The sequence below is a fragment of the Neofelis nebulosa genome, chromosome 7 (genome assembly GCF_028018385.1).
Source record: "Neofelis nebulosa isolate mNeoNeb1 chromosome 7, mNeoNeb1.pri, whole genome shotgun sequence".
Classification (NCBI taxonomy): Eukaryota; Metazoa; Chordata; class Mammalia; order Carnivora; family Felidae; genus Neofelis; species Neofelis nebulosa.
In genome coordinates, this window is record NC_080788.1 from 18,535,029 (window position 1) to 18,550,615 (window position 15,587).

At 34.8% G+C, this 15,587-nt stretch overlaps 1 protein-coding gene across 8 annotated transcripts in view; it reads left to right on the plus strand.

Moving 5' to 3' along the window:
- MEF2A (myocyte enhancer factor 2A) overlaps nt 1-15,587 on the plus strand; it is a 167,530-nt gene that overhangs the window by 61,914 nt on the left and 90,029 nt on the right. For 6 of the 8 annotated variants that reach the window (XM_058736742.1, XM_058736738.1, XM_058736740.1 and 3 more), the window contains one exon: nt 11,544-11,734. The exons of 1 other annotated variant lie outside the window; for it this stretch is intronic. In XM_058736742.1, the coding sequence (XP_058592725.1) occupies nt 11,681-11,734 (54 nt within the window). In that variant the 5' untranslated portion in view covers nt 11,544-11,680. Of the gene's footprint in view, nt 1-10,689; nt 10,780-11,543; nt 11,735-15,587 lie in introns of all 8 variants that reach the window. One more of the 8 variants, XM_058736736.1, reaches the window with a different exon arrangement.

Consider the following 15,587-nt stretch of genomic DNA (forward strand, 5'->3'; position numbering starts at 1 on the left):
AGGGATGTTTAAAGTTAATGGTTTTTGGCTTTCAGGATTTTTTTTCTTCTTAAATTTAAAAGCATCCATTTTGTTTTTGTTGTTTGTAGTAACTTTTTTCCTTATCACAACGATGGTATTAATTTTAGAAAAGAGAAAAACTAGAATAAATTATTGAAAGTAGAATGCATTTTTCAAGGAAAGCTGAAAGTCAGATTTCTTGACAAAAATTTAAAAACATTTTTTTAATGTTGGCCAAATTGTTTAAAAACCTTCTGTCTAGAGGATAGTTTGGGCTGTTCATTTGCAACAATAATAAATATCTTATTCCTCGGGACTTTGGTGCTGTTTTCATTTTCTGTTTTGTCCCTAGGTGAGCACATTTTTCCCCACAACATTAATAATGTCTAAATGCTCAGAATTCCCAAAGGCATATTTTTAGCTCTGATGTCTAAATCTTATATCTAACTTCCTGTTTGACATTTTCATTTGTAGGATCCATGACCATGTCAAGTTTAATTTGTCCAAAAGGGAATTCTTAAATTTCCTTCTTTTAAAGCAGTAATGAATCATTAAAGATTTTCTCTTGTTAAATACTTGTTTGTTTAAAAAAATTCAGTTGTTGATTGTGTACAGTGGTGTAACTGTGTACAGTTACTTTCATTACGAAAGGTTTTTTTAGTAGTTTTTGAAAAAAAAAATTGATTTACCAGAATCATCAAAATGAGATGTTATGATGAAGTCAGAGATTGGTGTTTATTTAATAAGAACAAACCTTAAAAAGTAAAGTTTACCTTCTGTTTAAAGTCCATGCTCTGAAAATATTTAGTTACTTAAGCAACAAGGTTCTTTAAAACAGTAAACAAAGTTGATTTGAAAAGACTGACCATCTTTGATCAGTATTAGTATGAATTGTTCTGAATTTGCTAGATTCTATAATCTGTCTTTCCTTTCCACTCCTTTTTCCTTTCCTTTCTCCCTCCCCTTCCCTCCCCTCCCCTTCCCTCCCCTCCGCTTCCCTCCCTTTCCCTTCCCTCCCCTCCCCTCTAAACTCTACCCTCAACGTGGGGCTCGTGCCCCTGATATTTCTTAAATTAAGGCAGCAGAATCCATATTGGGACTCCTTTTTTAAATCTAGTTTCTGATTTTATAAAATGACCTGCTAAAAAGAATTTCAGTTAACTAAAAGTTCCGTTTAAACTAATTTTTTACTTCAGTGTTGCCTGAATACAGGTATAGGCCTTGGGATTTAATTAGTGATTACTTCCCCCGCCCCCAAGGATAACTATATTACTTTGTGGGAAAAATGCCCATCCGTGTTTGCTAAAGATAAGTTTTAGTTCCAAAGGTATGTGTTATATGTTTTCATTTCTACTAAACCTCCTTTAGCTTTATCACATAGAAAAATTAGTGCTCAGTTGACCTAATGTAGTTGGCTTCAATTAATAAAATCATAATCCTGGAGTTGTTTTAAATGTATGTACATTTTTTTTTTTAGTGTTTGTTGAAATTGAGGCAAAATGTACATAACATAGTATCATTTCAGCTATTTTTTTTTTTAACGTTTATTTATTTTTGAGACAGAGAGAGACAGAGCATGAACGGGGGAGGGTCAGAGAGAGAGGGAGACACAGAATCTGAAACAGGCTCCAGGCTCTGAGCAGTCAGCACAGAGCCCGACATGGGGCTCGAACTCACATACCGCGAGATCGTGACCTGAGCCGAAGTCCGACGCTTAACCGACTGAGCCACCCAGGCGCCCCTCAGCTATTTTTAAATGTGCAGTACAGTGGGAAGAGGGGGTGGGTGTGTGGGGGGAAGGTAGGGGTCCCTGGGTGGCTTAGTTGTTGAGTGTTTAACTCTTGATTTTGGCTCAGGTCATGATTCCAGGGTCATGGGATTGAGCCCTGCTTTGGGCTCTGTACTGAGTGTGGAGCCTGCTTAAGAGTTCTCTCTCCCTCTGCCCCTCTCCCCCTGTTCACGCTCTCTCTCTCAAAAAATTAAAAAGAAAAATAAGTGTACAGTACAGTGGTATTAAGTATGCTCACATTGCGGTGCAGTGATCACCACCATCTGTCTTCAGAACTTTTTAATCATTCCATATTGAAACTCTATACCCATTAAGCATAATTCTCCATTTGTCCCTCCCTTTCATCCCTGGTAACTACCATTTCTCTTTCTCTGAATTTTGAGTACTTGGTGTACCTCATAAATGGAATTATCTTGTATTTGTCTTTTGTGGCCAGCATATTTCTCTTACCATAATATTTTCAAAGTTTATTCATGTAGCAGGTGATAGGATTTCCTTTTTTAAAGCTGAAAAATACTCCATTGTATGTAGACATCACATTTGTTTCTCTGTTCATCTGCAATGATATTGGAGTTGTTTCTACCTTTTAAGTGAGAGTAGTGCTCCTAGGAACATAGATGTACAAATATTTTGTTCAAGTTCCTGCTTGCAATTCTTTTGTGTGTAGACTTAAAAGTGGAATTGTTGAGTCAAATGATTTCTCTATTTAATTTTTTGAGTAACCACCATACTTTTCCACAGCAGTTGTACCATTTTACATTGTCAGAAACCGTGCACAAAGTTTATCCACATTCATACTGGTTTTTGTTTTGATAATAGTTATACAAATAGGGTGAAGTGCTATGCCATTGTGGTTTTGATTTGCATTTGCCTAATGATTAATGATGAACGTCATTTCATGTGCTTATTAGGTATTTGTGTATCTTCTTTGGAGAAATGTCTGTTTAAGTCCTTTGCCTGTTTTTGTTGTTGAGTTTTAGCAGTTCTTTATATATTCTGGATATTAATCTCAGATAATGTGATATATAATTTTTTCCTTCCATTTTGTGGGTTGCTGTTTTACTCTGTTGTGACCTTTGACACTTTTTGACATTTGATCATGTATTCATGGATTTGTCTGGGCTCTTTATTCTGTTCTATTGATCTGTATGTCTTTATGCCAGTGCCATACTGTATTGATTAGTTTTACAGAAAATTTTGACATTAGAGAGTGTGAGTCCTCCAACTTGTTCTTCTTTTTCAAGATTAGTTTGGATATTAGGAGACCCTTGAAATTCCATATGAATTTTAGGGTGCCTTTTCATACTTTTGTAAAAAACATCATTGGGGTTTTGCATTGAATTTGTAGCTTACTTTGGGTAATATTGATATGTTAACAACATTAAGTCGTCCAATCTGTGAACATAGGGTGTCTTTTTTATTTATTTCTGTAATTTCTTTTATCAGTGTTTTTTCATTTTGAGTATACAAGTCTTTCATGTTGACTAAGTTAATACCTGAGTTAAAAAAAAATTTGTTGCCATTATATATGGAATTATTTTCTTTTTTCAGACTGTTCACTGTTAATATAGAAATGCCACTTATTTTTCTGTGTTTATTTGTATCCTTTGATGGATTTGTATATTAGTTCAACAGTGTTGTGGAATTTTAAGGGGATTCTACATATAAGATCCTATCATTTGCAAACAAAGATACTTATTTCTTTTTCTTGTTTAATTGCTTTGGCTAGAACTTCCATTACATTGTTGAATCTGAGTTGTGAAATCAGTCATCCTTCTCATTCTTGATCTTAGAGGAAAAGCTTTCAATCTTTCACCATTTGAACATTCTGTAAGCTGTGGTATTTTCCTATATGATTTTTATTATGTTGAGATAGTTTCCTTCAGTTCCTAGTTGATTGTTTTTATCACAGAGGAGTAATGTATTTTGGCAAATGCTTCTTTTATATCAATTTAGATGGTCATGTGGTTTTTTCTTCATTTTCTTAATGTGGTTTATCACATTGATTTTAGTATGTTGAATCATCCTTGCATTCCAGGAATAAATCCCACTTTGTCATGGTATATAATCCTTTTAACATGCTACTGAGTTTGGTTTGCTAGTATTTTCTTCAGTATTTTTGCATCAGTGTTCAAAAGGACTATTAATCTATTGTTTTCTTTTAGTGTCATTGTGTGGCTTTGATACAGGGCAATGCTTACCTCAGAATAAGTTAGGATGTGTTCTGTTCCCTTCAGTTTTTGGGAAGTGTTTGAGAAAGGTTGGTGGTAGTTCTTTAAAATGTTTGGTAGAACTCCCAGTGAAACCATTAAGTCGAGTACTTTTCTTTGGCAAGAGGTTTTTTGTTTTTGTTTTTGTTTTTGTTTTAATACTAATTCAGTCTCCTTACCAGTTACAGATGACTATTCACCTTTCTGTTGTTTTTTTTTTTTTTTTTTTTTTTAATGTTTGTTTATTTTGAGAGAGTGGAAGAGCGAGAATCCCAAGCAGGCTCTTTGCTGTTAGCTCAGAGCCTGATGTGTGGGGCTTGATCTCATGAACTGTGAGATCATGACCTGAACCTAAATCAAGAGTCGGATGCTTAATCAGTTGAGCCACCTAGGTGCCCCTGTGTAAGTCTTTTAGCTTTATTCTTCAAGGTAGTTTTGACTATTCTTTGTACTTTTGTATTTACAAGTGAATTTTAGAATAATCATGTTAGTTTCTGCATATAATAAAAGAAAACCTGCTGGCATTTTGAGTAGGATTACATTGAATCTCTAGATTAATTTGGGGAGAATTGACATCTTTATGAAATCGAACCTTCTCAGAATCTGCAAAGATGAATTTGTCTGTTAGTGTATTTTAAATTTCAGGAATCAAGACACTTTTTGTTTTCTGTGTTTTGTTTTAGGTAACTGAAGTAATAGCATCTTTTGTTTTACTTAATTTTTTTTTGCCAGTGAGAGTGCTTCAGTATAGATGAGAATTTTAACTTTGAAGGAAAGAAAAGAGGAATTGCTGCAGCCATGACCTAAATAGGAAGGAAGGCAATGTATAATGGGATAGATGCCGATAGGTTGATAGTTATGATGGCAGGAATTTGAGGAGCTTCTCTTCTGGTTACTATTTTTTCCATCAGTAGAATAGGTAGCAAAGTCATCAGCTGAAAGTGAGGATGGGTGATGAGTGTTGGGAGTTGTGAGGAGAGAGAATATGGCATAAAATAACCAGAAAATTGGGAAATGGAAAATTGCTAAACTTAAAGTCAGATTAATTATCCTGGTTAGCATAGTGGTTTATTCTCAGCCATATTCAGCTTACATGGGAGCATGTAGTCAAGAGTGAGTTTTTCCAGGAAATGAGTGGAGGGAGGAGGGAGAGCAGGAGCCAAGGGAGTGGGAATAAGGGTATATGAAAATTTAACTGGATGAGGAGGGACATAAACTGGGCGAGGGACACTGAAAAGGTGGGAGGCGTAATAAATTGTAGGACCTAATGGGATCAAAAGATTGTTATAATTAGGTTATTAGGAGTGTTTGAGCTGGGAGTTTGAGAGGTAGTAGTTACAGAGTTGTATATGCCGGTTTAATTTGGCATAATTTACTCTCAGATTTTGTTGGTTATTTGCATTAATCTTCATGTGATAAGTATAGGACATGTTAGGAAAAACAAGTTCGTATTTTTTAATCTAAGACTTTTGGGCCCAGATATGTATTCAGTTTCTTTTTTTTCCCTTTATTACTTTTTCCAGGGACTTAACCAGTTTCATTGATCCCTCCAAAGAACTAACTTTTGGTTTTGTTGATCTCTGTTGTATGTTTTCTGTTTCATTACTTTATGCTCTTTTATTTCTTCATTTGTACTGTTTTGGAGTTTAATTTGTTCTTTTCGTAACTCTTTTGGATGGTTGATTAAAACACTAGTTTTTGGCTTTTCCTCCATATATGTATTCTAAAGCTACAAATTTCCCTCTTATGTATGGTTGTAGCTGCATCCCCTAAATTTTGATATGTCATTTTTTTTAAGAGAATAGTTTTTTGTTTTTAATGTTTATTTATTTTTGAGAGAAAGACAGCATGAGTGGGAGAGAGGCAGAGAGAGAGGGAGACCAAGAATCCAAAGCAGGCTCCAGGCTCTAAGCTGTCAGCACAGAGCCTGATGCGGGGCTCAAACCCACAAGATCCGTGAGATCATGACCTGAGCTGAAGTTGGACGCTTAACTGACTGAGTCACCCAGGCACCCCTGGTACATTTTTCATAACTCTTTTGGATTGTTGATTAAAACACTGGTTTTTGGCTTTTCTTCCATATATGTATTCTAAAGGTACAAATTTCCCTCTTATGCATGGTTGTAGATGCATCCCCTAAATTTTGATATGATGTAATTTTTTTAAGAGAATAATTTTTTGTTTTTAATGTTTATTTATTTTTGAGAGAAAGAGCATGAGTGGGAGAGGCGCAGAGAGAGAGGAGACACAGAATCCGAAGTAGGCTCCTGGCTCTGAGCTGTCAGCACAGAGCCCGGAGCAGGGCTCAAACCCATGAACTTTGAGATCATGACCTGAGCCAAAGTCGGCTGCTTAACAAACTGAGCCACCCAGGTGCCCCTGATAAGATGTGATTTTAATAGCATTCCATTCAAAGTATTTTCTAAGTTTGACTCATTTCTTCTTTGACCCATGGGGTTATTTGGAAGTTCACTGCTTCATTTCACAATGTAAGTGTTTTCAAATTATATTTTTATCAATTCATAGCTTAGTTCATTGGAGGTCAAAAAAACATGTCTGTCCTTTGAAACTTGTTAACAGTTTATGATCCAGATTTGGTTCACTTTTGGTAAATCTGTTTTGCACTTAAAAGGAATATATTTTCTGCTCTTTTTAGGGATAGTGTTCTATATGTCAGGTCGTTAATTGTAAAGTTCAAATATTTTTCTGTTTCTATTTCATCTGGTCTGTTCCTTGTTTAGGTGTGCTTGTTCCATCAGTTACTGAGAAAGCTGTGTTAAAATCAACTTGCTAGAATTGTGGACTTTACTTAGTTTCCTTGATATTGGCTGAAGTTTATTTAGAAAAAGTATGTTTTCACAGCTGCATAATTCAGTGTTTTAACAAACTTACATATGGGAAAAGTCAAAAATGAAATTTCAAATGCAGTTTGTAGAACATTAGAATCATATGTAGCCATTTTTGAAGCATGTGCTGTCAACAGAGGGAATGTGCATCTCTGTTGCTGCAGGCAGTAAGAAAGAGGTTACAATATTAGAAGCCTTTGAACTGTTATCTGCCATATGTGTTTGTCTTTAATAAGTTTCTAATTGCTATTCATATTTGGCCCTTAATTTTGCTTAAATCTGTAGAAAGCACAAAAATGTTGAGACAGTGTTAAATTGTGGCAGAGGAAACAAAGCCAGTGAGAAAGCTATCGCATATGAAGTCATGTATTTTACACCCTAACTATGATAATTACTATAGTAAATGGACATTTTCTCTATTTCAGTAAGTTTTAAAAGAGAAATGCTTGGGGATTATGAATTTATATGTAACATAAGTTTTCCTATTTAAGATATTGGAAAATAAGCTCCTGGTTAGGGTTTTGTGTAGAATATCTGATTTTCAGGAACAGATTCCTGACTTCAAGTGTTATTAGGTACATTCAAGTTTAAAATTGCTTTCTGGTGAATTGAACGTTTATTGTAATGAAGTCCTACTGTATCTCTATCCATGTATTTATTTTATGCATTAAAATCTACTGTGATAAAGTATAGCCACAAAACTTTGTTTTGATTTGTGTTCTACACAGTATATTGTTCTCCATGCTTTGACTTTCAGTCTTTCTATATCCTCATTTATTTAAGAGGTAATCATCTATAATCATCATATAATTGGGTTTTGTTTTTTTACATACAATTTGGATTATTAATTCATTTCCCCCCTCTATTAGCTTGTTAGCTTGAGTGAACTTTTACTATTCTTGCAGTGGTTACCCCAGAGATTACCACATGCATCTTTGATTTATTGAAGTCTGAAAAGTAAATAAGTATGTTTTCTGTTTCCCAGTAAATGAAAGGATTCTGGAACACTTTTAACTTTGCTTACTATCCTTCCCAATTATGTGCTATTGTTCTTGTGTATTGTAATATTTAAAATTCTACAAAGTATTATTTTATTTAGTTATTCATTTAGAGGTACATATTCATCCTGTTCATTGTATGTATGTATGTATGTATGTATGTATTTACTTACTTACTTACTTACTTACTTAATTTTTGGTCCAATATCCAAGCTGTATCTGGGATCTTTTTTTCCTTGTACTTGAAGAAGTCCCTTCAGTGTTTTCTGATGTTAAATTTGTTGTTTCTGTTTGACTGATAATGTCTGTATTTTGCCTTTTTTTTTCCCCTGAAGAGTATTTTTTGCCAGATCTGGAATTCTACTTTGACATTTCTCCCATTCCTGGCACTTTGAGAATATCATTCCACTGTATTGGGCTTCCATTACTTACATGAAAAAGTCAACTGTAAATCTTACTATTGCTTTTAAAATTAATCTTTATTTTATTTTATTTTATTTTTTTGGCTACTTTTAAGGTCTCTGTCTGTGGCTGATCTTTCTTTGTGTGTGTCTCTCTTTCCCTCCACCCACCTTTTTTTCTCTGATATGCCTCAGTTGTGGTTTTCTTTGTATTTGTTTCGCTTGAGTGTTGTAGATCTTGGATGTCATTGGTAAGTTTTTAACTATATGTCTTTAAGTATTTCATTCCCTTCTGGGACACTAATTACATGTATTTTGGATCCATGTTTTACTGTTTTTTCACACTTCTGTATTTCCCATTTTCATGCCCTTTTGGGCTTCAGTGTAGGTGTTTTCTTCTTTTCTCTCTTCTGGATTATTGATTCTTTCTTCAGCTGTATTCTACCTATTGTTAAACTCATCAATTTTTTTATTTTCTGTCTTCAGTATTGTGCTTTTCAGTTCTATGTTTTCTATGCTTTTAGAATTGTATGGTAATATTCTTTTTTTTTGATTCGTTGAACACATTTACTTATTTTAAAGTTCTTTTCTCATAACACCATTATCTGGATCTACTGTGGGTCTAATTGTATTGCCATTTTAAAATCTTAGTTTTCAGTCAGGTCTTAACTGGTTATTTTTTTACTTTTAGACATATAGAAATCATAAAATCATTTGAATTTCTAGATGATACTATCTTTTTTCCTGGTAAGATTTACTTTTGCTAACATCTTTTCAGAAGATTTAACTGGCATGAGGCTAAGCTAATCACACTACATAGACCAGATCACCTTAATCTAATCAGTGAATGAGATGATCTGAAGCTATACTGCCCTTGTATGGCCTGGTCTATTTCTAGTTTACCTTTATACTGAGGGCATAGTCCTTTGGATCCCTCCAGAATCCTGGTGTGTTTACTGGGGCTATTACTTGGTAGGCCCTAAGTCTGTTTTTGTATCCCACCCATAGATCTCTTGAAACCTCTGTTTAGCTTCTCAGCCTCTCAGTCAATGTTCTGAGAATCTGCAAATGACTAGAGGGATATATAGTCTGAAGTCTGGTCTTAACCTATTTCTTCCAGATCTTAACCCTTCAATTCTGCCTTAAAAGTTCTCCAGTGATTTTAAACAGATTAATTTTCTTCTTTTTTTCTCATTCTTAGAATAAGTTGGTTTGAAGTAACCTACTCAACCATTGTCAAAAGCTAAATGCTCAGATAATGCAGTGCTGCATATACCTTATCGGCATTAGTGTTGAAATGTAGGAGTATTGGGGCGCCTGGGTGGCGCAGCCGGTTAAGCGTCCGACTTCAGCCAGGTCACGATCTCGCGGTCCGTGAGTTCGAGCCCCGCGTCAGGCTCTGGGCTGATGGCTCGGAGCCTGTTTCCGATTCTGTGTCTCCCTCTCTCTCTGCCCCTCCCCCGTTCATGCTCTGTCTCTCTCTGTCCCAAAAATAAATAAAAAACGTCGAAAAAAAAAAAAAAATGTAGGAGTATTTATGTTGCCTACTACACTGCAAGTTTTTGTAATGGTAATTGGATGCAGCTTGATCTGTTAGGGAACATGATTTGAATAAGCTGACTTTTATTGGTTTATATTACGGTCTCATGAGAAAACAAAAACATTCTACAGCACAGCTGCTTGTTTGATTGGTTCCCACCAGTGACTTGCCATCCTTCAGTTTCTCTGTTTCCTGCTTCCTCTTGTCACGGGGCTTTTGCACATGCTATTCTCTCTGACTAGTGTGTACACTCTCATACTCAGGTTTGGGTATGAGGCACATTCTCAAGGAAGCCTTCCCTAACTTGTGAATTTAGGTCAGATAAATGAACTTCCACATTTTGATTTGTACAGATTCATTTATATATAGTTTGGTTAATGTCTGTTTTCCCCTACTAAACTGTGAAATCTGTGAGATCAGAAATCATGCCCCCCCCCCCCACCTTTTTGGACCATTTTACCCTATGTGCCTAGTACAGTGTCAGGAAGTACATTTTTTTTGCAAGTACATGATCAATTAATAGGTTATCACTTGTTAATAGATGTTCAATCAATGTTTACGTGAATGGAGAAATGAGTATGAGGGAAGATATGTAAGAAATGCCATGCTTGTGGTAATAATGGTACTGATAAGAATTGAAAAACTCATGCTTTTGAGCAAAAGCCAGGTTTAATCAAACATGGATTTGCTGGGCAGTACTATTGAAGTTTTATGGATATACATGCACAGTATTAAAAATACTTTAATAGAATTCCACTTAGCATTTATTATTGTGAATGTTTTAGCATTTGTCTTCCATGCCCTTGTAAATATTTTATTATGTAAGTTTTGGAAACATTAGGTTTTTGACAAAACTATTATTCAGAACATGACAGATTATATCATTGCCAGTCGTTCAATTACAGAGATAAATGGAATAAAAAAATCCTGTTCTTGAAGGATTCATAGTCTCAGAGGAAAATGGACTTGGAATTTGTCATACACATACCCACAAAGTAAGGTGCTATCGTTTACTCTATCAGGGGGAAATGAATCTTAACTGATTAGGAGGATTTTATTAAATGGCTAAAGGAACAGTATTTCATTTAAGTGGATATTATTATGAAATCGTATAGTGCCTTTGTGGGTTGACAGATAGTAATTTTGGTGGTGGCTAGGACAGTTTGCAAGAATAGTGTGTCAAGGTAGATTGGGGCTACCCAGATCATCCTTTGACATGGAGGCCATCAGAAACTTTCAGGGATTTTCTATAATGTTAAAGAGAAGTTCTGGAGCCAGAGTCCCTGAGTTCATATTCCAAGCTCTGCCCTTTACTGTGTGTGTGACTTTAGAAACATTACTGAGCATCTCTGTGCCTCAATATCCTTATTTATACAATGGAGATGATAATTGTAACTAAGAAGATTTCAGTTTGGATTGAATGAGTTAAGACATGGCAGGTACTTAGAAAAGTGCCTGGCACATAGAAAAATCCCAGTAAGCATTGGCTCTTGTTGTTGCTATTATTATATGCATTGAGAAAAACTTGAAGGTTATAATTGTACTCTTTTCAGCCAGAGCTAGAGGCACTAAAAGATTCAAGAGATATTTTAGGGGTAAAGTTAACAAAGCTTCAAGTTAATTACCAATTTTATATAACCAGGAATTTCAACTAATAATGCTGCCATGTGCAGCATAGAAGCAGGTTTGAAATTGTATAACATTTTCATGATTTGCAAACTTACAGAACTTAAATTTTCTAATTTGTGTTTTCTTTTAGATCTTATAGAAAATTTCAGCTGTAGCCCTTGGACTAGAAGCTGAAATAATAGAAGCTGTGTACGATGCATTAGGGTATTGAAGAAAATTAATTTTGAATTAAATATTTGGAATATAAGGAAGGAAAGGTGACTGAAAATGGGGCGGAAGAAAATACAAATCACACGCATAATGGATGAAAGGAACCGACAGGTAAATGAAAATTTTAACTTATTTATTTAATTGATGTGAATATTTTTTAAAAAGGATCATAAGGTAGATTGGTTTGAATTTTTCTTAAACTTAATTTCAAGTCTAAATATTTTTATTTCCAAACTAAATAAAAAATTTTAATAAACATTTTAGCTTGTCATGTGTCTTAAACTTTTTTTCCTTATTATAGAAATCATAGATGTTAATTATAGAAAACAGGAAAAAGAAGAAAAGCAAGATCACTGTAGTCCCACTGTTACTGTCAATTATGTAGATTTATCATAATATATTTGTTTATGTATTGGTCATTATTATACATTATCACCTCTTTTCATAATTAGGTAATACCTAAGTTAACTGTAGTTATCAGTGCATGTGTTTTGGTCAGTTAAACTTTCTGGTTAACCAAGAAATAAAATTCTTTTTCTAACTCCTCACAAACATTTCTAAAGCTTTTATGTATTTATCTCAGTTTTAATTGATAAAACATACCAAACCTAATTTTCAGCACCAGTGTCAATAAACTCTTACAAGTATTCAGGATAATTATAATAATAATGATATATGAAGTGAAGACCAGAAGTTGTAAGAGTTTAGAGCAGGGATTTGCAAACTATGGACCATGGTCTGGTTGGCTGTTTTGATAAATAAATCATTAGAACACTGCCATGTGCATTTGTTTACCTATTGTCTATGGCTGCTTTCACATTACAGCGACATAATTGAGTAGGGGCCCTGGAGACTGCAATTGAGTAGGGGCCCTGGAGATTGTGGCCCATAGGCCTACAATCTTTACTCTCTGGCCTTTAAGAAAAAGTTGCCAAGCCCTTGGTTTAGAAAAAAGAAGGAAAATGGTTTCATAGAATATTGTAAATCAACTAGTATTCAGAGCATATGCAGGAGGGAGAGATGCTGTCTCTGGAAAGGTTGCCTGTCCGGGGAAATGTCTAGAAAAGCTGGTTTCTGGAAGCTTACCAAAAAACAGAACCATATTAAAGATATGTTCTGCAAAGTCTGAGTAGTAATTCACTTGGTAATACAGTTATAATTGTAGACAAAACTCAGCTGAGCTGCTAGTAGAGAAGTTAGTGGAAGTGATTAGAGTTGCCTATAGGCCAAATTAAAGAGAACCGTTGTTTCATCTAATGAAGATTCTTTAGGTAAAGGGTAAGGCTCACGCAGTATGATTCTTTATGAAGGTTGATAAAATAGGGAAGACTGATAAAATAACCATTCCATCATTCCAAAGGGATGTTTCTAAGCAAGGTTGCAAGTAAATGTCCCTTCATCAACTTGAAGATTGTGACCTGTAGATGAGGCACATCTCTACACCTTATATTGTGTGTGAAACACACACAATGTTTAATATGTAAAATATGTTTATTAGGGAATAACATAAAAGCAGAAACTGGCAAAGCACATAACATTCCTTAGACTCTCTTTATCCCTTAGAGAGTCGTGTTTAAATTCAGCATAGGTACACTGGATCTACCAGTGGAAAAGACCCCATTTAGAGGAATATGACGAATAGGAAAAGGGGAGCTAGGATTATGTAAGTAACGGTGTAAAGAATTTGTTAATTAAGGAAATGATCTTGTTTAAAAGATGGAGGCTGCCACTATAACTCAGCAACTACAGTTTACCTATTAATATGTTGAATTTACCTGCTAGGTCATCTTCTTGCCAAGCTGCCAAATGGGGCAAGGGTGTCTGAAAGTTTTCTTAGATGATTTTGGTCAAGAATGCAGAAAAGAAACAGAATAGGTAGTTGGGCAATTGATTTTTCAGATTTGATTAGGCATAGACATAATTTATCATTTTGAATTTGTGGATTCTGAGTTAAAAGTTTCATTATTCTTGCATTAAAATGGGAAAAACGTTTCTGTGCAGAAGAGAATTTATGTCAGTTATTCATCCACATTTGAATACCTACTGATTCTGGGAGAGACTGTGTTCAGCAGTGGGAACTCATTAAAAATATATAGGCAACACAGAAGATTTAACTATATGGCAAACAGAAGGTAAGCTTAGGTGATGGGAGAGTTTATGGAAGGAAGCACCAGCCTCTGGTTGGGGTAGTTCAGGGAGCAGTACAGAAAGGAGGTATAGCATATACAGGTTTTAATGATTGGATTTTTTGAGCCAGTAAGATAAAATCACACTTCAAGTCTTTAGAACAGTGAATGAAAAATCTCGGTGGTGACACTATCATGCACTTAAAGAGCTGCTTCACTTCACTTCCACTTGGAAGCTTTCATTCACTTCACTTCCATTTGGGAGTTTCTGGTGAAACCTTGTGTTTGTCCTTCTTGGTGTAATACACTTCTATTTAACAAGTAAACTTTGTATTAAAGTATAAAGAAAAGAACACAAGTCCTAAGTGTGGCTGAGTGAATTATTGCAAAAAGTACATGGCCATGTAGCCAGCATATCCCAGTGCACCACCACCACAGAAACTCTCTTTGTCATGTCTTCCCAAGTCATTACCTCTCTGCCCCACTAACCTAACTTCTGACACATAGATTTATTATGCCTGTTGAGTTTATGTGAGCAGCATGTGTTCCTTTGTGCAACATCATGTTTGTGAAATTAATGTTACTGTTGCATGTCATGTAGATATATTTGGTACATTTACATTAACAAATAATATTCCATTGTGTGGATAGACCACAACCTATATTCTTATTTTTTCTATTGTAAATGGACTTTGGGGTTGTTTTCTATTTTGAGACTATTATAAAGAGTGCTCTTTTGATTAGTCTTATGTGTGTCTTTGGTACACATGAACATTTGGGTATATTCCGAGGTGTACAGGTTAAGTCAGAGTATACCTGTGATCAGCTCTAATAGCAAGAGTTTTCTAAAGTGATTGTGCTGATTTATAATTTACACTAACGGTGTGTGAAAGTTTCAGCTGCTCTAAATCTTCACCAATACTAGTTTTTATCCCTTTCCTTTTAGCTATTATGGTAGGTGAGCAAAAGTAACATTTTAATTTTAAGTTTCTGTGATTTTTGATGAAGTTGATCACTTTTTCATATGTTTTATGAAAAGATGTTTACTGTTTACTTCATTTTTTCCCCCTAGTGGGCTACCTGACTATATTTTTCTTATTAATTAGTATACATTCTGTGTATAATATGATGTGAGCATTTTGTTCATTATGTACATTACAAGTAACTTCTCTCATACCATGGCTTGCCTTTTCACTTTTTCATTTTTCTTTTAATGTTGTCCAGTTTGCCTTCCTTTTTTTCCTTTATGGTTAATGCTGTTTGTGTTATGTTGAAGAAATATTTACTTATCACAAGGGCATGGTGATTTTCTTCCTATGCTTTTTTCTGTTTTTTTACCTTTCATGTTTTGGATCTGTTACCCATTTGGAATTTATTTTTGTGTGTGATTTGAGGTTTGGGGGTCGAGATTTGTTTTCCTGATGGATATTCAGCTGACCCAGTACAGTTTATTGCAAAAACCATCTTTTCTTCACTGCTTGCCTTTGTCATGAATCAAGTAATCATACACATGTGGGGCTGTTTCTTTGGAGAAGTATCTATTTAAATCCTTTGCCCAATTTTGCTTTTTATGGAGTTATATCATCTTCGTTCTGAAAAGCTGTTTTCATTGGTTATAGATTTCTAGGTGGACAGTTAATAGTCTCTTGATATTTTAAAGCAACTGTCTTTTAACTTCTATCACTTAAATCAATTTCTTTGGAGAGACCAGCTTTCAGTAACCAACCCCCCCCCCCCGACTTTTTTCAAGATAATGCATTTTCCCCCCTCTGGTTACTTTTAAGATTTTTACTTTTTCATGGGTAGTAAATTTTTTATTGTGCTGTCTTCAAATATTT